Source organism: Terrapene carolina, unplaced genomic scaffold (genome assembly GCF_002925995.2).
Source record: "Terrapene carolina triunguis isolate 2854851 unplaced genomic scaffold, T_m_triunguis-2.0 Scaffold210, whole genome shotgun sequence".
NCBI classification, from domain to species: domain Eukaryota; kingdom Metazoa; phylum Chordata; order Testudines; family Emydidae; genus Terrapene; species Terrapene triunguis.
The window spans coordinates 30,131,973-30,154,501 of NW_020664561.1; the positions used below are offsets into that span (position 1 = coordinate 30,131,973).

Here is a 22,529-nt window from a genome sequence, read left to right on the forward strand (position 1 = left end):
TAAGCTCCTATGCTGTTCACTGGCAGCTGTTAGTTGCTTACCAGACCTTTTGAAGGTGTCAAAATAAGGATTTAGGAGCCTCATTTCAGACTCCTGTTTTAAAAAATCTTAGCCCCGGGTTCTGAAAGCATTTTCTTCATTTTGAGGTAGTCACGGAGGATGAAATTCATTTCACCTACACCGAGCCAAGCTCTGAGACTGTGGGAGGAGGGGTTGGAGAAGTGAAATTTACCACTCCCAATCCAAGACCCAGAGTGCAGGGTTACTGTGCATCTTCCCCTATCTACCATTCAGGTTTATCAGCTGGAATAGAACCCATGGCCTCTCTGCACCAGTTGTGTGGGTGTAAGAGCCAATGAATTCATATAAATACGGTTCTGCAGACTTTTCCTCATTGTAGCTTCTCGCTCTCCTTATTCAGGGCTGCCATGTTAACCCTTACCAGGGCAAATAGTATATGCACAGGCACATCTTTGAGCCACTTCCATTGAGGTCCCAACCCTACTTCAGGACTTAAGTAGAGTGGAGGACCTTGCACTGAATGAATTTCACCAACTTTGATGCTCAGCCTTTAGACCATTACCTAAATTACATCTGGAAACTGGGTGCCATCTAATGAGGTCTGCATGTGATCTCAGAGGAGAGTGGTACTAAAAAGGGTTGGCAATGGAGGATCATTGGGTTGGGTCTCTTGTCAGTGGGTTTCAGCAGTTAGCATGTTAGAACTGGCCACTTCTAATGCAGCCTATCAGGAGGGTTCTGCAGATGGAGGTGGGTACTGGGATATTTGTCAAAGTTGGCAGTTAGTAAAATCAGGTGCTTGTCCAGCAGCAGCAATGAAAATGTTTCAGAGGGCTCCAGAGTGGGAGAAAGAGCAGTTCCTGACGCTTGCTGATATTGGGTGAAAAGGGATCAGGATGCCTCTGGGAGAATGGGGTGCTTTTCGGGGCAGGTTCAGGAGTTGAAAGAAGAGTTGAGGTACTTGGGGGACTGGAGCAGCTGATACAGGGTAGGATCTGATCAGAGCTTGTGTGGGAGTCATTTTATAAATGCATATGCTTGACCCCAGTGTTCTAAGGGCTATAATCTATTTTTAAGGCTTGCTAGAGACCACATAACTCTATTTTAAAACCTTATTTATGCATATCATGATTATCTGTTTCTTATTTTTAAACCTTCCTCTTACATATTAAAAGAATGACCTTATTTAATATAATTAAAAAATGGAAACAGGCTACAAGCAAGGCACAGAAACCAAGCAACTAAGCAACATGATAAAGGTGTTGCAGAATATTATAGATGTATTCCTGACATGATTTATTAGTGACACAAATAGCATGTGATGAATAGACATTTTGAAATTAAATTATTCAATTATTTTTCAGAGAACTATTTATGCTTCAAATTAAACCCATTAGATTTTTTCCCTTCAGATTTCTTATAGTAGTATCAGAAAAGATATATTGAGCAATTAACCCAGGCTATGCTTTGTATTAATTATGCAAATTTTTAAAATGTTCTGAACCTTACTTCTATCTATTCTTTTAATGAAAGTATAACATTTTAACTATCTATAGACTAACTTTTTTAAATGATTGAAAAAATTATATCAAGATCTACACAATATGAGTTATTGTCCTTCAGTTTATATAACGTGTAATTTTAAACATCCCATAATTTAGTTTGGAAGATTATTTACTTCTTACAAAATAAAACCTAACTTTAATAAGCAAAATAATTTTAACTTTTGCAGCTGAACAAATGTTCAGATGCTGTATTTGTTGTTAAAAAAACTAAAACTAATATCAATTCCACTGAAAAAGGACTTAACTAAGACAATATAGTTACCATGGCTGTTAGTCCACAGAATCTTCTTGTTCCTGTGCTCTGCAATTGTGGAACCTTATTGTGATTCTCTGGAGGAAATATTCCTTTTCCATTGGCCATATACTCTATCTCTATTCCAGAGAAGGGTTTATATTTTCCTTCGCTCCTTTACCTTTGGCTAGATTCAGCCCTATGCACTGTTCACACTGAAAGGGGTACAGAGGAGAAGCACAGCACCTGAAGCACCTAGGAGGAATAGAGGCTTGCAAAGCCAGAGTTCCTCCTTCCTCCTAGAATATCTCAGCCACACACTCTTGTACAAGCCTTGAAGAAGGTGCAGCCTACGCCAGCCTCTCTGTCCAGCTCAGCTGTCTGGGCATGGAATGGGTATGGTGCCATGGCCAGACTCCTTGCAAGCTCTCAATACTATGGTGGCACAGGAGGAAACAGGACATTCTCTGTGTGAAAGATACAAGGGGTGTGGCTGTTCCTTCCCAACTCTCTACCAACCCATTGTGCAGAATCTGGCCCTATATTTTTAAGTGCTGTCAGGAACTCTATTGGGAGCGTCTCATATGTCTTAGTGTTAAGGCAAGTTCTTTAGCTCATAGCCAGCCAAGCTAAAATTTTAGAGGGGTCACAGCTGAATTTTGTTGCTGTGCTTTTCTGGCTCTTAACACCAGGAATTTGTAAATTGACGGAACAGGACAATTCATTGGTTTGGTAATGGGATATGGAGAATCTTACCAGTGGGTCATGATTTGAAACCAGCCCAGCTGGTGAAAAGGATTTACAATCATTACTGTTTGGTGATATGTAAAGTAATTGATGGCTTCAACCCAGTTACTGAACAGTTGTCTACCAACATCATAATATGAGCTATATAGGATTCCATTGATTTGGATGGGATTGTGCTATTGGCTAATCCATATTATCCTGGCATTCGATGAATGCGCCTCACCACTTCTGATCCCTTTTTGCAACTGGCAGTTAGAACCAGATCTCTCTGCTTCTTCTCCTCTCCCCTTCCATCCCTGGGCAAGACTAATTGATATCTGTCCATTTAAAATGAGCATAAACATGACTGAAAAAATCAGAATTTTCCCAATTAGTCCATCCGAGCAGGCTCTCTCTATTTCTGAAGTACTGAGGGTTTTTATATACACATTTTGTCTAGTCAACTCAATCCAGCAGAAAAGATCCAAGTCCTGCTCAGATTCTGAAAGGTCACGAATCTTGGCTCTGTGCCTGGCTGACATATTTAAAGTAGAGCTCAGCCTGTTGTTGAAAGTCCATAAGCACTACACAACACCTGTGCTGCTGCAAGTGCAGAGTCAGCCAGGACATTAAGAACATTAATTTAACTTATGGATGCTTCAGTAACCTCAGAATGGTTGGACTTAAAAGATGTTAGAGTATACACAAAAGACAGTAATATGATCCAGATGTTTTTAAACCCTTAGAAGTGAGGTATTTCAGCATAGAGCAAAAACAACTCTGCTGTCATTATTTTCTATATAAATTAATATATTTTTGACAAGCCTGCTTGGGTTTTTTTTTTTTTTTTTTTTTTTTAACTTATTTTTGGTAATATACTTTTATCCACTTTTGTGTTGATCTAAAATAGAGGAGTCCAATCCTGCATTGTGTAGTTCTTTGAAGTCAACAGGACTTCATATAATACTTTGAAGTCAATCAGGTTCCGCACAGGCAGACTGTTATCCCATACAGAGCCCTATGGCTTCTGAGCACAACATAATGTATGATCAAATTAGTTCATGATGGTGAGCTAATTCCTGAAATATTTAGCCTTCATGATTCTGCCCTATGTTACTATGCAGTATGTATTCATTTATCAGGGTAATAAGTTTCTTTACATCAAAAAACAAGCAATTTCCTAAAAAAAAATTATGAACCATATTACAGCCCCAGGGTCTGTTCCAAAATGCTACTAACTCAAGCAGAATGCAATAAGGGCTACTTGTGAAAGGGACTTTGTACTAAACTGAGATTGACCTGAGTAAGAACTGAGTATGGGCTGTAGGATTAAACCTTTCAACATCTGCACACACTGAAACTAGTACTTGGGCTTTCACTGAATTCACATCCTTTGTATTGGGCAAAAGATTTAGAGATTTAAAATATCCTAGAACAAATCCTTCATTTAGAGACAAGAGTTCTAAAGTGAAATCTGATTTTTGGGGAGAAAAAATATGCAGTTTTTAACTGAGTCTGCAATTCCTGGCAATGACCATTTCAAGTATGTTTGGGCATTTGCTTTTCAACTTTTTCTCTTTTAGTTTAATACAACTATAAAGCTAACTAGTAAGGCTAACCCACCTTTTACAGTTTGGATAACGACTGTGAGACAAGGTTAATAAGTGCTGCTGCTCTACTAGTTGTTGTTAGAGTTTTATTTTTTTTAAAAAGTTTCACAGTGGAAGGGCTCAATGTCTATTCTGAAATTTTTGGCCATGAAAACAACCAGTAGTCAGAAATAGTAGTGATTAATATAATTCTAAGCCAAAGGACTGGGAAAATGTTGATGGAAAGTCATACTGATATCCACCCACCTATGCATATCTGATCAACAACTGAAGCCAAAATTTTTGAACCAGTATCTTCTATGAGGTCACATTTGGGTGGGTGGGAAGAGCTAGGTGTGGGAAGCACTCTTTATCCCCAACAGTTATAATTGCTATTGGCATTAACAATGCAATTATTGCCACCTGTGCTATGGACACCATCGTGGCTTCCACCTCTGTCCCAGTTGCCACTAATCCTAGTGCTATTAGCATGATACATTCTCTCACCACATTCTTTTTTCCTAGAAGGCTAGCATGACATGAACCTATGCTACATTCTAACTATACCTTATTCCTGGAAATATTAATGCTGAGATATTTTCTGGCGGCATTTCTCCTTGGATCTTGAGCTTATTACAACAGTTATTGCAAATCTAATATTATCCAGAATAAAAGCAAGTCCTCTGAGATCAATGTTAGGCCTCCTAAACTATATGACCAGCATCTCACAAAGGCATTTGTGTTGATGAAGTCAAAGTGACCATGACCAGTGCCAGGCAATCTTCCACTATTTCTAACTCAGATGATGCTCAGCATACTTCAGGAGGGTGTTGCCATTTCTCATCAATTACAGTCAAATGTTTGATCCCAAATGGACACCACTGGTGTCAGGGTTCCCTCCCCACTCTGAACTCTGGGGTACAGATGTGGGACCCGCATGAAAGACCCCTAAGCTTATATTCCACCAGTTTAGGTTAAAAACTTCCCCAAGGCACAAATTTCTTTCCTTGTCCTTGGACGGTATTGCTGCCACCATCAAGTGATTTAAACAAACATTCAGGGAGGGGCCACTTGGAGCCCTATCCCCCCCCAAAACCTCTTCACCCCCTTTCCTGGGGAGGCTTGAGAATAATATACCAACCAAATAGGTTAACAAGGTGAGCACAGACCAGACCCTGGGGTTTTTAGGACACTAAAAATCAATCGGGTTCTTAAAAGAAGAACTTTATTATAAAAAAAATTAAGTAAAAGAAGCACCTCTGTAAAATCAGGATGGAAGGTAGTTTTACGGGGTAATAAAAAGACTTAAAACACAGAGGATTCCCGTCTAGGCTTAACTTTAAAGTTACAAAACAGGAATAAACCTCCCTCTTGGCATAGGGAAAATTCACAAGATAATCTAACGCATTTCCTTGCTATTACTTACAATTTCTGTAATTTTAGATGTATCATTTCAGTAGGAGCTGGATTACCTGCTTGGTCTCTCTCTTTGTCTCAAGAGCCAACACACACACGAGAGCAAACAAACAAAACCTTCTCCTCACCCCACCCCAGATTTGAAAGTATCTTCTTTCCCCATTGGTCCTTCTGGTCAGGTGCCAACCAGGTTATTTGAGCTTCTTAACCCCTTACAGGTAGAGGAGGGATTTTATGCTACCCTTAGATGTGTGTTTATGACAACTGGGCACTATTGTACACTCAGGTAGATGGCAAAAGCTTATCTAAATATTTTTTAGAATATAAATACCATGTATGACCTGAATCCATGAAATCCCATTAGTAGTGGGCAATTGGCTTTGAGAATACCCATCCGCGTCAAGTCCGATTGAAGGATGGGAATCTATGCTTGGAAGCTGAAGAACAGTGAGAAGCTTAAATGGACTACATTAGAATTCTCTGCATACTTAGTATTTTTTTTCCTTCTAGGGTTCTCCAGGTGAACGTGGATCAGCAGGTACTGCTGGCCCTATTGGTCTACCAGGCCGTCCAGGTCCTCAAGGTCCTCCAGGCCCAGCGGGAGAGAAGGGTGCTCCGGTAAGTAATTCCAAGAAGATGGCACATAAGGCTATTACAGTACAGAAGTTATTAATTTTCATTCAAGAACTTTAGCTGTTCACACTGCAGGACCTTCCTATTGCATATGTGCCCAGCACACCTGCCCTACTCCCTTTATATTTATAATATAGAAAATTGCAAATTAAATTAAACTGGATGACAACATTTATATTTTTGCACATTATAATACCTAGGAGGATGAGTTTATCAAGGCTGAATCATTATTAGTACAAAGGTGGCAGAATCTATTTATAAAATATTTTGTCAAATTATAGTTTTGATTCCATTTTTTTATCCTGCTTCTGCATATTGGAGTGCAAATTTATTTCTCACTTTGTTATCAAATTTCATTACCATTCACTCCTATTTTTCAGTATGTTCTCTCTCAGCAATTGGTGCTTTTCTGGTACTTTTTTAGTCTCTGATGTGATCATTGATGAATGCCTGACTACTCATTTTTTCAGACTCTCAGCCTGCTTTTATTTTAGGCACAGAAAGCACACTGCTCACCAGAATTATTACTATTGTTTGTTTGTTGTTGCTCCTTTGGTATCATTTCTATTCTTATTTGCTGTCCCCTCCCTCTTTTTTTCACCTGAACATCTCAAGGGCCATTTTGAAAATGTGAAATAGAAGTTAACAGAGTAACACACACAACCACATATTAACTGCCATGTGATATAAAGTTATGAGCTCTATAGTTTCACATATATGGGTCCCTATTATAGTTTGGCCAGCCTTATGGAGAAAAATTCTAGAGGACTGGAACATGGTGAGTTTGAATATCAAACTGAAACAGAAAATGTCAGGATGAGTTTGGCAGCCATTTGGGTTGTACCATACACAGAACTCTGGGGTTCACCTCTGGAGCCTGGAAAGGGACTTTCCTGTAAGTTATCCCAAAAGACCCATGGTCTGGACTCTGTGCCCCAGTACAGGGTGAAGGAGAAAGCCAGCAACTGCTCAAAAAAGCCCATTTGCCCGCAACTTGGTGTGAGAGTATAGGCTCTTCTGAGTTTATGTGACAACAATGAGATTGTGCTGAATTTAGGCTTCACAGAACTGTGTGTCTGTATCTTAATATTTAAACCTCAACATTTGTAGATTTGACTAGTCCTGGTCATGATTTAGCACAAAATACCTCCCATTTCAACTCAGAGTGGAATTTAGCCATTTAATATTACATGCATACACAGTCGGCCTTCATTGTCTTATTAAGAGCCTACATTATGAAGAAGCTGGTTGTGATTTCTGCTGATTTGTACTATTAATAATTTAGTTATTTATAAGTTCGGTTGGACAGTAGTGCAAAGAGGAACCAGATTCTCTGCTGCATTTAGCTTCCACTTGGCACAGAGGTAGTTGGATTGTCAGGGAGCCAGTTATAGCTGCCTGACTTTCTGCCAAGTCCCAGGTGCAGGTTAGAGCAGCTTGGGAACAGTTCTAACATGTGTCAGATAACAATGGTTGCCAAGGAACCATCTGTCAGCCCTGGATAGGTACAGTTCATTATACACCTCCACCCTTGCCTTCAGCTTATCCTTCCTTGCACCCAATATATTCTTGAGCTGGAGATTGGGAGCAAAGTGGTGTGGAAGCTTTCTCTTCCAGCTACACACCAATTGGGAATTCCTCCATGCATGGAAAATACCCTGCAAGGATATGACCAGTCTCCTAAAGTAGTAGTACTGAGAATCTCCCTATATGTGAATAATTGTTTGAGGACAGCTTTTAAACATGGTTAATTGTTCTAGCACAAAATGTAAAGACAATTAATTATCCTTCATTGAAATGGGTTGTTTGGAAAAGGAATGATTGGACACACGTGCTAAATTGACCTCCAGTGTTACTCTTTTATAATCACGTAAGGGATGGAGTTGGTATCACTAAATATGTCAGTGTTTGTGAGATGCAGTGTTGTTGTAACCATGTTGGGCCCAGGATCTTAGAGACAAGGTGAGTGAGGTCATATATTTTATGGGGCCAACTTGAGAGATAGAGAGACCTCTTCTTCAGTGACCTGAAGAAGAGCTCTGTGAAAGCTTGTCTCTCTCACCAACAGAAGTTGCCCCAATAACAGATATTACCTCACCCACCTTGTCTTTCTAATGTTTGTGAGAGGTTTTCATTTGATCTTTTTGAGTGTGATTGTGTGAATGTGATAAAGGCCACCATATAACAAGAAAGGGATTTCAGTCAAACATCTTTGCATGTTGCTATATAACAATTTGCATATTGGTTGATGAAGTATGAATTAATTGTACAAAATTCTTAATTATTCTCTTGTGATAAATACAGATGATTTTTCTTTCTTCAGGGTGAAAAAGGTCCTCAAGGTCCAGCTGGACGAGATGGAGTACAGGGTCCTGTAGGTCTTCCAGGTCCTGCTGGTCCTGGTGGCTCTCCTGGAGAAGATGGTGACAAGGTCAGTCCTTATTGTTTGCATTTGTCTGCCTGTGTGATGATTTATACACAAAATGGACTTCCTGTAGCTGTCATCACATTAGACACTGTGGCTAAACATCCCTTTTAAAAAAATAAAGTCAGACATCTGAGAGACAGGAGTAATAGGGGATCAGGATCTGTGTCCAAGCAACAGTAGACAATTTAAGATTTCTACCAGTAGAGAAGTGAGGTTGAAACTGTAGCAAAACAAATCAGGATATATGATGTTAAAATTTATTTTTGCTTATTTAAAAAAAACTTGGCTTAGTGAATGAGAAATAGAAAACATTCCCAATAAAGTATAGTCATTTAATCTTGTTGATGGTGGAATAGGGCCTCAGCATCAAATGTTGAGAGCATAAAAACCAAAGAGACTAATTCTTCCTGGTCCCACTGACTCCAAGAAGAGTTGAGGGTGCTCAGCACCTCTCAGGATTCAGCTTAGATTTGGTCTAGTATTATTCTTTGAAATCCATCACAGTTTTAACTAGCTTCAGTAACACAAATAGAAGTACTTTGAGGTTTACGTTTATAGTACATGGCTGTGTTATTTGAGTTATTATGTAACTAGGGATTTTTATGCTCTAGGAATTATTTGGGGGAAGTTCTATGGCCTGTGTTATACAGATGATCACAATGGTCCCTGCTGGCATTGGAATCTATGAACCCACAGAGAGTCCTTATGTTAAATCACATAAACTGTCTTTTATTATTGTGCTAAACCAAATAAAACTTTCTTAGATGGTTACTGGGTAATTTGAGTCTAGTTGAGGTTTTGAAATACCATGCACAACAATGAGAAGCAGTTGTTCAGTCATGTGTAATTAGATTAGTCTATAAATCAAGGTACTTTCATTATCAGTTCATATTGAAGCTAATGTGAGAAAAAACAGTTTCCTTTATTTATAACCCAGTTGTAGTATACTTCAAAGCGAGGTCATGTGGCATTCTGCAGCATGCCAATCAATATCTGGATTAATCTGTCATACCAATATGATTGATCCATGCAAAACTGTTCCCCTTAGGCCTTCACACTTGAAACTGCAACATAAAACAGGCAGCATAATCATGTTAAAGGTAACGTTTAAAGATACAGTGGTATTGAGTGCAGTTAGGAAGCAGGCCATTCTAAAGAAGGAACGTAACTTCTGGCTTTCAATTACAGGGTGAAATTGGTGAACCAGGTCAGAAAGGCAGTAAGGGTGACAAGGGAGAAAATGTGAGTATCTAACTACTTTATCCAGTGTATTGGCTTCACTTTTTTATTGCCTTTGAATTAATTACTGCACTCCTGTATCTAATGAACAATTTGCTGAATCAGCAGGACCCAGGCTATGTCTCAAATAGACTCATACACTTCAACCAGTAGAAACACAGAAAACTGTCAATCGCATTGTGTGACTTAATTACACCTTTAAAATATTTTACCTAGAATTTTAACATAATGTTAACAAAACTCTACATAAATAGTGAGTATTCTCTTACACCCAGTTAGCTTAGGGTATAATTAGGAGATAGATGGGTGTAGCAGAGGGTAGAACGTATCAAAGAGCATATATGCAATTATGCATTACTGTACTAGCAGCCAATACATATTGACTGTGAACATGAAATGACGGTGTGGAAATATGTCCTTTATTTTATTGTAAAGACATGTCTTTTGTAAAGCTTTTGAAATGTATTTTATCACCGATGAGCTAACTTCATGGATCTCTGAGGTTCAATTCAGAGAGGTATCCAGAAGTCAAGATATTTTATGCAAACTTTCAAATGTTTCAAGTCACTAGGGGCATGGGAGTGAGCCTCCCAGCCTGGGTGAACAGACATACGCTAGCAAAGCTTAATCAAGCACATTAAAAAGAGCAGTATTGATACTGCAGCTCAGCCTCTTAAGACCTCCCAGTCCCTTGGCTCTGAGCTTAGGAGACTAGCCTGAGTCTCCACCAGAGCTATATTTAGATTGCTAGCTTGAGCCCTGCTAGTGTGGTCTGTCTACCTGAGCTGGGAAGCTTGCTCCCTGCTGTAGTGTAAACATACGCTAAGGGCCCGCTGAATTCAATCGTAAGACTCCCATAAACTTCCATAGAGCTGGATCAGGCTCTAAATCGCATGAAAATTCTCACAGGAGTTCAGGTACTTCCATTGTCCAGTCAGACCAGCAATATCTGAAGAACAACCTTCCCCACAGTATTTCAGTACTTCCCGTTCCTCTGATTGCTTTAAAATTACTGTTTCAAACCCCAAACAAGTTTCAAGTCATTTTCAAGTCTCTCGTCAGTGTTCAGGTTTGCTCTCATATTATTTTTTCTGAACAAGTTCAGACAAAATGGGGGAGAAGTCACTGAAGAGAGATTCTTGATTATATTCCAGTTCAAAATGTGTGAGTTAGTAGAGCTCAGGGCAAGAGTAGCATATTCAGTCACTTTAAGTATATTGCCAATCCCTATCATGAAAAAGATGTTTTTTTTATTATTAATTATGCATCTAGCACTATAAATGTAGAAAGTTCTTAGCAACTGTCAAATGTATGATTATATATCTTCACATCAAACGGCATCTTGTTTAATACAAGGCATATGCTAATTAATACTTTTTATAATATTTTCATAGGAAAATATATAGAGCAAACTTGTGTTGGAAATGGCATTTTAAAAAAAAATAAGAGTGTACTTCCGCAGTTATTCATGCGAAAGGCTCTTACTTCTGCAGTTCCACATGCAGCAAATGCAAACTTGTCACAATTCTGTTTTGTCAGATCAAATCATAAATGTTGTAGTAAAATATTTGCAATGGCCTGTTAACACAGGGAACATATTATAGATATGGTTGAGAAAGCACATCTATTATCAGTCCATGTTTTCTGGGGAATATACCTAGAAAAGTTACTGAACAAATTCCCTTTTGGATTGAAATTTTTGGTACTTATTCTCAACCTAGAGATGAACTTTTGGGTGAGTCTGATATAAAAAATGGCCAAATGGAATTTTATCTCAAATGAGAACTTTTTAAAATGAGTTAAATTTTCCAGGCATGTATTTTGTACCCAGATAACTGTAAATAGGCTTTATTATTAATTATTATTGGTGTAAATTTGCCCTGGATGTAGGGACAAATCCTGCTACTACTTATGTAGCTGGAGAGAGCCATTGTGGTACGCAAGCATAGTGCTCCTCTATGCCTGGAAAAGGGTGGGCTTTTAGGCATTCACATCGTTGTGCAGCCCAGAATCCAGTTCCATTCGGGCTCAGTATATGGCAGCATACAAATCTTCCTGTTCTCCCCCTTAAAGGTGCACATGGCTTCTTCAGCTTGTCTCTGAAAACTTTTGCCCTTCCTGTTTTGCCCCATCTCAGCACAGCTACTTGAGCTGGGCATAGGGCTGAAGATTCAGTCCATAACCCTTCATAAGTACTAGAGGTTTTGATATGTTTAAGGAACCTTCCTTTACAAATAAAGTAATTGCAAAATAAGTGTTTGAAAATTGTATCCTGCACATGCTTAATACCAAAGTGGGAGGCTTGCATGAATATGCACATATCTGGAGTATTTCACACTGAAATCCTGGATTGTTTCTGCTGTAGTGTTTTTATTTGAAGGTGTAGTACAACTTTGATGTTAGAGCACACGAATGAACTTAGCCACACTGAGTCCGATTCTGCCCTCAGCTACACCTATTCAGCCCACTGACTTCAGAATGTGTGTTTCTGTGAAACTTGCTTTCCCTCCCATAAGACAGAAGGAGTGTGCAGGGCAGGGATAGAATGTGCCACCTGGCGTCCCCTCAAAGAGGAGACAGGGTGACGGGAGGAGACAAGTACTTGAACCTCTCATCTCAGATGACTTCAGGTTCAAGTGTTTGTCTACTGATAAAAGTGAAGGTGGGGAACTTGGGTCTATTAAGATCAGGGGGCCCTAAGAGAAAATGTTTAAGGCCTAATTTTTTTCCTTTGGCCTCTTCAGAGAAATCTTGACATCTTCTCTCCATCGAGCCTAGAAAACAAGGACTGCGGAAGGGATTTATGGTTTGGGGCTTTCACTAGTTGATATTTAACAAGAAACCTCTACTGCTAATGATTGCCAAGGGACCACTGCCAGCCGGGGATAACTATAATGCATTGCTCAGCTCTCCAGTATATCCCTCCCTGCCCCGGACACACCCCTGACACTGGAGATTGCAGGCAATGTTGTACAGGAGCTGACTCTGCTAGCTACACCCCCACTGGAGATTTCTCCATGCCAGGAGAACACCCAGGTAGGGTTTACAATCAGCCTTTTGTGCCACTTGAGTAATGGAACAGAGAATCTGCCCCTATCTGAACAAATGGAAAATATTTAAAGATGATTAATAGGTGATACTAAACAGGAACTCTATATGGAGGGCTAAGTGAAATTTAAGAGCTCCATTGGCCTTGTGCTGATTATCTGCAGAGAGGTGAATTCATCCCGAGAGCATAGAAGCAGTGGCTGACATTTTCAATGCAGTCTAGTGAATTTAGATACATTTTCTATTTGTATGTATGTACATTCCTTCCATTAGCTGCAGCCCAGTCGGTCTGTTGGAATACATGCAGAAATATCATGTTAAGATAAGCCACTAAAGAGACTGAAAACATTTGCCTGTCCCACTGCCATCATGGTATTTGTACAGTGGGTCAGAAACTCATCAATACTATGAAGGAAAAAAGACCACAAGAGGGAAGTCAGGAGTGCTGTGGAAATGGAGGGGAAAAAATGTAATTTAAGGAAGTAAAATTTTTAAATTACCAACACCCCCCGCCCAAACAAACAGCTAAGAAATACCCCTTTACAAGCTCTCCTGTGAAGGATAGAAAACCTTCTAACTGCAGTATTTTCTAAAATGTCTAGACTAGAATAAGCTCTTTAAACTCAGGCAAGGCCCTAAACTACAGTAGAACTCCCAGCCAAAGGAAGGACTGGAGCAGATTTCTGCCTAGACTAAAATCCCACTTAAAGTGCACAGCTTGCTGATGGAGCAGGCTTTATACTGCCTTAGCCCCACCTCTGACAGGTTCTGCCAATCCACTCCCTCCACCTGATTAACAACAGAGTTTTAATACATATCACCAACTTAACCTTATCACAAACCAGCCTCCTGGGCTTCCACATTTTCTGTGATGGTTCTCTCCATCACACCAGCCCTTTGCTATTATTCCCACTGCAGCATTCAAATGTTAACTATAATGCAAGTGTTTTGTAAGAGGGGGATGGGAAAATTCCAGCAATGTACTTCTCAGATATATGTCTCCCTTTACAATCCGATAGTATTGCAATTGCTTTTTTCTTTTGAACGATGGGCCCATCTGATGCACTCTCACTTTCACAAAGAAAATATTGTGCAGCTTTTGTTGTTGTTTTCATTGTTAAAACAGCATGTAGAGTCAGATCCTTCAATCCATTGACAAACTGAGTTCAGTGGGAGTTCCATGCACAGAGAGCTTGCAGGATCAAATCCTCTCTAGACTGTGATATTGTGGGGGTGGGAGAGGGAAGTGAGGAGCCTCCCTGCTAGAGCCGGGTAAATAATTGATTTTTCAGTTCTGGCAGCAAACTGAAAAATCAGAACAAACATTTGGTTCAGAAAATACTCAGAATTTCTAGCTAATTGGAAAAATCTGGTCAGCTTCAGCGAAAAGGAGTGTATGTTCTTCTTTAAAACTTTTTACTGTGGTAGGGCACTTGCCAGGGTTGTGGGAGACCCATGTTTGAGTCCCCACTCTGGGCCAGGGAATTGAACTCAGCCTTCTCCCATTGCAAGTGATTATCCTCATCACCAGCACATAGGCTAGTCTGTGTGCAAGTGCTCCCATTGAAGCTTTTCCACATTGTATAACTATATAAACATGCATTAGGCCAAACAGAAAGCGGAAGCAAATGACTCTTTAGCCTGGTGACTAGGGCACAAATCTGGGAGTTAGGAGATATGGATTCTGATCTTCTCTCTGACGGATTCAGAGGAAGGATTTGAATCCACATTTTCCTATCCCCACATCTGCATCCTGGTGAGTGTCTTAATTGCAAGGCTAAAGAGTCATTCTCATTCTTTCTTCATCCTGAATAATATTTATACAAAGTGGAACAGCTTCAACAGGAGAGTTTGAAAGCAAACCATCTTACAGCTTGGAGGTTAGGGCATTCATGTGACAGGAGAGGTATGAGTTCAAGTCCCTGCTCCAGATTCAAACCTAGGTGTCCCACCTCCCATACGACTTACCTAACCACTACGCTACAGGTTATAAGGGGGACACATATACACACACTCTCATTTTTCCGAAGCTGGCCCTGAAAAGCTTTTTCCCAGCCAAAACTAATACAGTGCAAATTCACAAATAGTTTCAGGTCAACCTAACTGCATTGCTCAGCAAACAAACTATTCATCCAAAAAAATTTCACCCCACTCTCCTCCCAACCTCTTCCTGTTGCCTGCATAAGGGTCCAGAATTGCTGCCCTCGACTGGCTAAGCCATCCACTCACTGCCCAGTGGAGCTGTGTTGTACCACTTCAAGGGATGCCGCTGACTGAGCTCTTCTCAGTACAACCAGGGAGTGCCAAGAGGCATCTTGCCATTACTTCAGGCTAAATTCTTAGCACAATCCAGGTCTTCTTGTTTTCATGCTATTGAATCTAGCAGACAATACTAAAGTGACCAGACATCACAATATCAGCAGAGCTCTTTGTCAGCTCGAAAGCTTCTCTCTCTCGCCAACAGAAGTTAGTCCTATGACAGATAAGACCTCCCTCACCTTTTCTCTCTAAATATCCTAGGACTGACATGGCTACAACAACACTGCATAATATCAGCAGCAGTAAACCTGGTGAACGTGTAGTAAGATTTGAACTAGCCTTTCACACTTCCCCCACTCAAGAAACTACCCTGCAATATAGCTTGGCATGTACCTAGCAATGCCTCTTCTTGCAACTCGAATTGGAGCTCCTATTGCCTTTCCATTGGCCACACCTTCATCTTTGGGACTTTCCAGAAAATCAATCATCTCAATCAGTAAACTCATCTTGCATGCAAGGTAAAGGTTACACACGAGGCCCTCAGTAACACAGTTTACTCATGTGAGTAGTCCTATTGACTTCAGTGGGAATACTCATATGAGTAAGGTTCCACCAGTGTGAGTAAGGGATGCATAAACAGGCCCATAATATATATATGTTGATGGATATGATATGTACATATGACATGTAATGTCTTATGACGTGTCAAGATTCCCATTTACATTAAGACTCCTTTGCATTGTTCTAGCAATACAGAATGTAATTTATATCCACTTTAAGGCAGTGTAAAAGTGTGTTTCTGTAAATAAGAATGTGGCCCATAGTGCTCAGACAAGCTCAGTTCTCAGTCAGGAAGGACAGGATAGCAAGTGTTGTGCAAACACAAAAACATATATAACTTTTCGGAAAATTTGATTCAAATAATAAGCATTCAGTTTGAAGACAGATCGTGAGAACACATTTTAAGGGTTGACTTTCCTCTGTACAAATCTCATTAAAAGGTCTGATATTTTTAGTTTTGGAAAAGCCAGTATTCATTTAGAGTCATGTTTGCATGGAAATCCATTTTTAAATATCCTGAAACATTATGAATGTAAGTGCTTTCAGTAAATGTCAGTTTAAAATTTATTGTAGCCAGGCAAGTCTGAGTCTTTGAGAGCTAAACAAATAATGCCTGACTGCACTGACTGTAAAAGACTTTTGAGTAATATTACATTCTCTCTGGAGGAGTATAGAATTGCTTAATAGATCTTAATCATGCAAATACTCTTCTCTCTCTATCTACTGTTCATCTCATTCTAGATGCCAAAACTGCTGTTTTTTCTTTTTATGCAGGGTCCTCCGGGTCCACCAGGTCTTCAAGGTCCTGTTGGTGCCCCTGGTATAGCTGTAAGTAATTCAGTTTTTATGCATAGCAAACCCAGACCTTTTCAGAGTCTCATTAGGTTTACAAAACTTGATAATGTGCTAATTTGTGTTGCTTGACATAGAATAGATTTGAAATCACAACATATATGTAACAAGGTGTCCCCACACTCACAATCCAAGGGATTTACACCTTACTCTTTAACACTGGAATAATGCACGTGGTGTATTGGACCAATCATTGGGACCAGGTGTTTTTTTTTTATTGTGTACGTAATAAACAGTTGCAAAATCAACGTGATACCAAACATACTTAGAAACAAGTCCACTGACTTTAGTGGAACTTCTTCTTAATCAAGCTTGGCATCTTTATGCTTCTTGCTCATGTCCTGTGTTCCTGTCTGTCAGGGAGGTGATGGAGAGCCAGGCCCAAGAGGTCAGCAAGGAATGTTTGGGCAGAAAGGCGATGAAGGTCCACGAGGATTCCCTGGTCCTCCAGGTCCCATTGGTCTTCAGGTAAGACATTGTAGTATTTTTCCCTTTCAGCAATAGGGACCATTATTTTCACATCATCACTTGTCTGAACAAGAAAGAATTGCCTTTCATTAAATACATTACACCATCAGCTAATAATACATGATAAGAGACTCTGTGTTCATAGATTTTATAGACGGATACATTGATCTTAAGGGCCTGAAGGGACCATTATGATCATCTATGTCTGAACTCCTGCATACCACAGGCTATAGAATTTCACCCAATAATTCATGCAGCTAGCCAAATAATGTGTGCATGAACAAGAGCATATCTTTTAAAAAGACATCCACTTTTGATATAAAGACTCAAACTGATGGAGAATTTACCAGATCCCATGGTAATTTGTTCAATGTTGTTTCATTGGAAACAATGGTAACATGTTCTATTCCTTGTTGATACAAACAGAGACATCACTTAAGTCAGAAAAGATTAGAAAAACTTCATTCTGGGTATACATTGCTGCCTTGTTGATAACTTGGCATGGTTTGGTTTAGCAATCTCTTCCTCTCAAAATGCAGTCATTCCACAGGATAGTCAGCGAACATAAAGGACAGGCACAGACACTATGCTCAATAAAATGTACAGCATGTCACTATTTCAGGCATATAATTACAAGCAAAAAATCTTGCTTTTTAAAATTTACTTTTTAATTTCTTAAGTATAGTGGAATAGAGAATAAAGAACAAAATGTTTAAGATTTTTTTACTCTTTTCCAATTCATAAATATTAGAGGGTGCAGTGGTTTGAACTTTTGTCTGTTTATTAAGCTATTTTGCATGTTTTTATACTGAAACTATACAGTAGGTTTGGGAATTTATTAAATAGCACAACACTTTTCCTATCTGCCAAGTTTCAGGTGCACTTGCTATTTCACTAACCCCGGAACCTGTTTAACCACTCATTTCCAAAATCTTACTATGCAATGGAGCTTGGACAACATTGTGTTAATTTAGAGTGTGTTGCCAGGCAGCATGGAATGTATACCTACAGTACAAGATTTGGTGCAACTTCCCATGTCTGACTTAACATAAAACTGTTTCTACTTTTGAAAGGCATTTGTTAATGTTTTTAACATTTCTGAATCAGAAGCTCAGTTAAAAAAACATGATGCATTGATTATATTATGGTTTATTTACAGATATTAGTATTTTAAAAGACAATGAAATAACTTTAGGTATTTCCAGATTTAAAATATTGTTTAAATTAAGAGTGTATTAGAAAGGATTAATTACTTTACTTTCATGTATTTTAATTTAGTGAAATAATACACATAAAAATAAGAAATCAATTAGGTTGAGACTTAAACAAATAAATGATTTCTATAGAAGAATTATATTTGCCTGAATCTCATTTTCCTCTGAGTATGCTGATCCATGGACCGAGATCACACATATGCTAATGGTAATGAAGTACCACTGAGAAATCAAGAGCTCTTTTTATTCACTAATGTGGTTCTCATAGTAACAGTGAACCCATGGAGAGTAACAATTTTATCTTTCTTGTTTATAGTATTTCATGATAATCAAATTTCCCCAGCTGAAATTAAATTCTACTGGTGCTGCTTATAGTGGGCATTAAATCTTAAAAATAATTTTCATTCACACAGGAAAAGGCCTGTCTTAAACTTTTTAATGTAGTTTTTATGTGAATTTCCACTGTGTTGTTTAAATTAAAATTATAATACTTTAAAGAATAGAAATGTCTCTTGCAGAAAGAAAAGAAAGTCAAGGCAAATGTTAAAAATATGTATAACATATCTGAGTCATCTCAGAGTCTAAGATAAAGTAGTTCTCATTAATCTCTGAGGATAGGACAAGAAGCAATGAGTTTAAATTGCAGCAAGGGAAGTTTAGGTTGGACATTAGGAAAAACTGCCAGGGTAGTTAAGCCCTGGAACAAATTGCCTAGGGAAATTGTGGAATGTACGTCACTGGAGGTTTTTAGGAGCAGATTAGACAAACACCTGTCAGGTATGGTCTAGTTATTACTTAGTCCTGCCTTGCATGCAGGGGACTGGACTAGAAGACCTACTGAAGTCCCTTCCAATCCTACACTTCTATGATTCTATGAAATATAAGGCAGCACTTATTCACACAGTGCACTGTCAAACTGTGGAACTCATTGCCAGGGAATGTTGTGAAGGCCCAAAGTATAACTGGGTTCAAAAAAGAATTAGATCAGTTCATGGAGAATAGGTCCATTAATGGCTATTAGCCAAGATGATCAGGGACACAACCCCATGCTTTTGGTGTCCCTAAGCCTTTGCCAGAAGCTGAGACTGGGTGACAGAGAATGATTCACTCGATAATTGCCCTGTTCGGTTCATTCCCTATGAAGCATCTGGCACTGTTGGAAGGCAGGATACTGGCTAGAAGGACCATTGTTCTGCCCTGTATGACCGGTTTTGTTCACATCTTCATTAATGATCTGGATGGTGGGATGGATTGCACCCTCAGCAAGTTCGCGGAGGACACTAAGCTGGGGGAAGAGGTAGATACACTGGAGGGTAGGGATAGGGTCCAGAGTGACCTAGACAAATTGGAGGATTGGGCTGAAAGAAATATGATGAGGTTCAACAAGGACAAGTGCAGAGTCCTGCACTTAGGATGGAAGAATCCCATGCACTGCTACAGGCTGGGGACCGACTGGTTAAGCAGCAGTTCTGCAGAAAAAGATCTGGAGATTACAGTGGACAAGAAGCTGGATATGAATCAACAGTATGCCCTTGTTGCCAAGAAAGCTAATGACATATTGGGCTGCATTAGTAGGAGCATTGCCTGCAGATCGAGGGAAGTGATTATTCCCCTCTATTCGGCACTGGTGAGGTCACATCTGGAGTATTGCATCCAGTTTTGGGGCCCCCCACTACAGAAAGTATGTGCACAAATTGGAGAGAGTCCAGCAGAGGGCAACTAAAATGATTAGGGGGCTGCGGCACATGAGTTATGAGGAGAGGCTGGGGGAACTGGGCATATTTATATCTCTGCAGAAGAGAAGAGTGAGGGGAGATTTGATAGCAGCCTTCAACTACCTGAAGGGGGGTTCCAAAGAGGATGGAGCTCAGCTGTTCTCAGTGGTGGCAGATGACAGAACAAGCAGCAATGGTTTCAAGTTGCAGTGGGGGAGGTTTAGGTTGAATATTAGGAAAAACTATTTCACTAGGAGGGTGGTGAAGCACTGAAATGGGTTACCCTAGGGAAGTGGTGGAATCTCCATCCTTAAGGCCCAGCTTGACAAAGCCCTGGCTGGGATGATTTAGTGGGGTTTTGTCCTGTTTTGAGCAGGGGGTTGGACTAGATGACTTCCTGAGGTCTCTTCCAACCCTAATCTTCTATGATTCTATGATTCTTATGCCCTAAGGCTATGATTCTTGGCAGGGGGATGGCGGGAGAGGGAGGTTCAAAGGCAAAAGTGGCACTTAAATGCTTAAATCCCATTGAATTTCCTTGGGAGTTAGGTGCCCTTGCAAACATTTAGCAGTGTTCTTAACTTTAAGCATGTGCATAATTATTGGGAGGATTGGAACCCAAGTTTGTATTTAAAAAGAAAAATTATGATTTAATACTTTTTAACAACTGAACGAGTTGTTAGTGTGAATCATAACTGTGGGGTCACTTAGTTTGGTAACACAGAGGGCCTCAACTTCTTTTCACTCACAAGTAGAACTGAATGAATAGTTTGCAACTAATAATTCATCTAACATATTTAGCCTCTACTTCTTCAGGAATATCCATGGGCAGACCACAGTTATCCTGAATTTATTTGTTATTCAATATTATTAACTTCATTTGTTGCCCATGTGAAATTAGTTTCAGCATAGCATACCAAGTTTTAACACAGGGTGATTTTTTTACACACAAATTATAATAAACTACACACCTATAAATACAGTGAGAGATTTCTGAGGATAGTTTAATGCTTTTAACAGACAATACTAATTTAAGGATTACAAATTGTGAAAAGATAATTTATGAGAACCTCAATAGCAAAAGCAGAATCATCTCCTACAAAATATTTATTTAATGCTTCTCACAGTGAGGGAAAAGATGTTGACATTAATGGAAAACTGAGCCACTGAAGTTATTGTCAATCCAAGTATTATTTGCTTAAATATTACAAAGTTATCCAAGGTAAAGCCATGAAGGAAGTTAGAGGATGTCAAGACACCTAGATGGTAATCATAATCTGATCGCTGCTTTTAGTTTCTTGAAAATGATGCATGTAATAAAGGTACATCATACCTCTTCCAAAAATAAATAAATGAACAAACAACCCTGTTGGAAGACATCTGTGGGAAATTGCAGTCAGCTGTAACTGACATAACATCATTGTTTAAAGCCAAATCTTTCCCATTTCATAAAATGGAGACTATTTAGCATCTGAACATATTGGTTATTGAATACACAAAATGGCATCAAATTTCCCTTTAGACAGTATCTATCAGAAATGACAGGAAATGGTACTTGTTTGTAGAGGATAAGCCTGCAAGTAAAAGAAAAAAATTCTCCATTTAAAATTCTTCATACTTACTTTAAAAAAATGGGATTGTAAATGCCATATCTCCCTTAGGCTACATTTTCCATATTGAAAAAGAACCCACTATTTTCTAATGCCTTATGAATTTACTGCAATATCAATGAGTATGCATGTTATTGTTCAGAATCACTCTATTCACCTATTCTGTAACAGCACAATTGCTTGAAATTATTTAGCATTGTATTTTGAAAGGTATTATTTCATAGTTTGGCCAGAATATAGTGAGGTTTTGAAGTGATAATGACTCATTATTTTATTATAGTGTATTTTTGAAAGGCATGGTGGAACATTAATTCTGATTAATTACACTATAACAAACACTTCAGGGACATTATAATGCACCCACATAGTGAATTGCATATTCAATAATGGGGACAGATGTTTTGTTCTGTACAATCAAGTGTTTGTTTTTAGAGTTCAGATATACTGTAGCAAAATATTATAATACAAGAATGTATTACTGTATATCCAATTATCAACATACATTTGGTATGTTAGTAAATAATTAAAACATATGTCATTATAACCTGTACCATAAGCTAGTAATGAGACAAATATTCATTGATGCTACTATTCAGCATGCACTGTAATCAGGGATACATTTTAGTATATATACTACTGTCACTTATAGCTTTCCATTGTAATGCATCACAGTCTTTTAACTTTCAAAATAAACAGGAATTGAAATATAGAAATCAAATGCATCACAGGATGAGTTAAAGTTGCATCTTTCATGCTCATTAAATAATAATAAATGAGCAACTGCAACAGATATATTGTACCAAAAACTATACTGAAAAGAAGCATGTATTTTCTTAAAGCTCATCACATTTTACTCACTAACAGACTGTACTAACATACATCTTCTTTTTTTTTAAAAAGGAGATGCATTATACATCTGAATTCAGCCAGGCTTTTTATGAATTCCATACTGT

At 38.9% G+C, this 22,529-nt stretch overlaps 1 protein-coding gene across 5 annotated transcripts in view; it reads left to right on the top strand.

Annotated features, from left to right (window-relative positions):
- The window catches only part of LOC112108480 (collagen alpha-1(XI) chain), a 221,790-nt gene that overhangs the window by 152,952 nt on the left and 46,309 nt on the right, over positions 1 to 22,529 (top strand). For all 5 annotated transcript variants that reach the window (XM_026655480.2, XM_026655483.2, XM_026655482.2 and 2 more), the window contains 5 exons: positions 6,060 to 6,167; positions 8,506 to 8,613; positions 9,799 to 9,852; positions 16,492 to 16,545; positions 16,930 to 17,037. In XM_026655480.2, the coding sequence (XP_026511265.1) occupies positions 6,060 to 6,167; positions 8,506 to 8,613; positions 9,799 to 9,852; positions 16,492 to 16,545; positions 16,930 to 17,037 (432 nt within the window). The remainder of the gene's footprint in view (positions 1 to 6,059; positions 6,168 to 8,505; positions 8,614 to 9,798; positions 9,853 to 16,491; positions 16,546 to 16,929; positions 17,038 to 22,529) is intronic.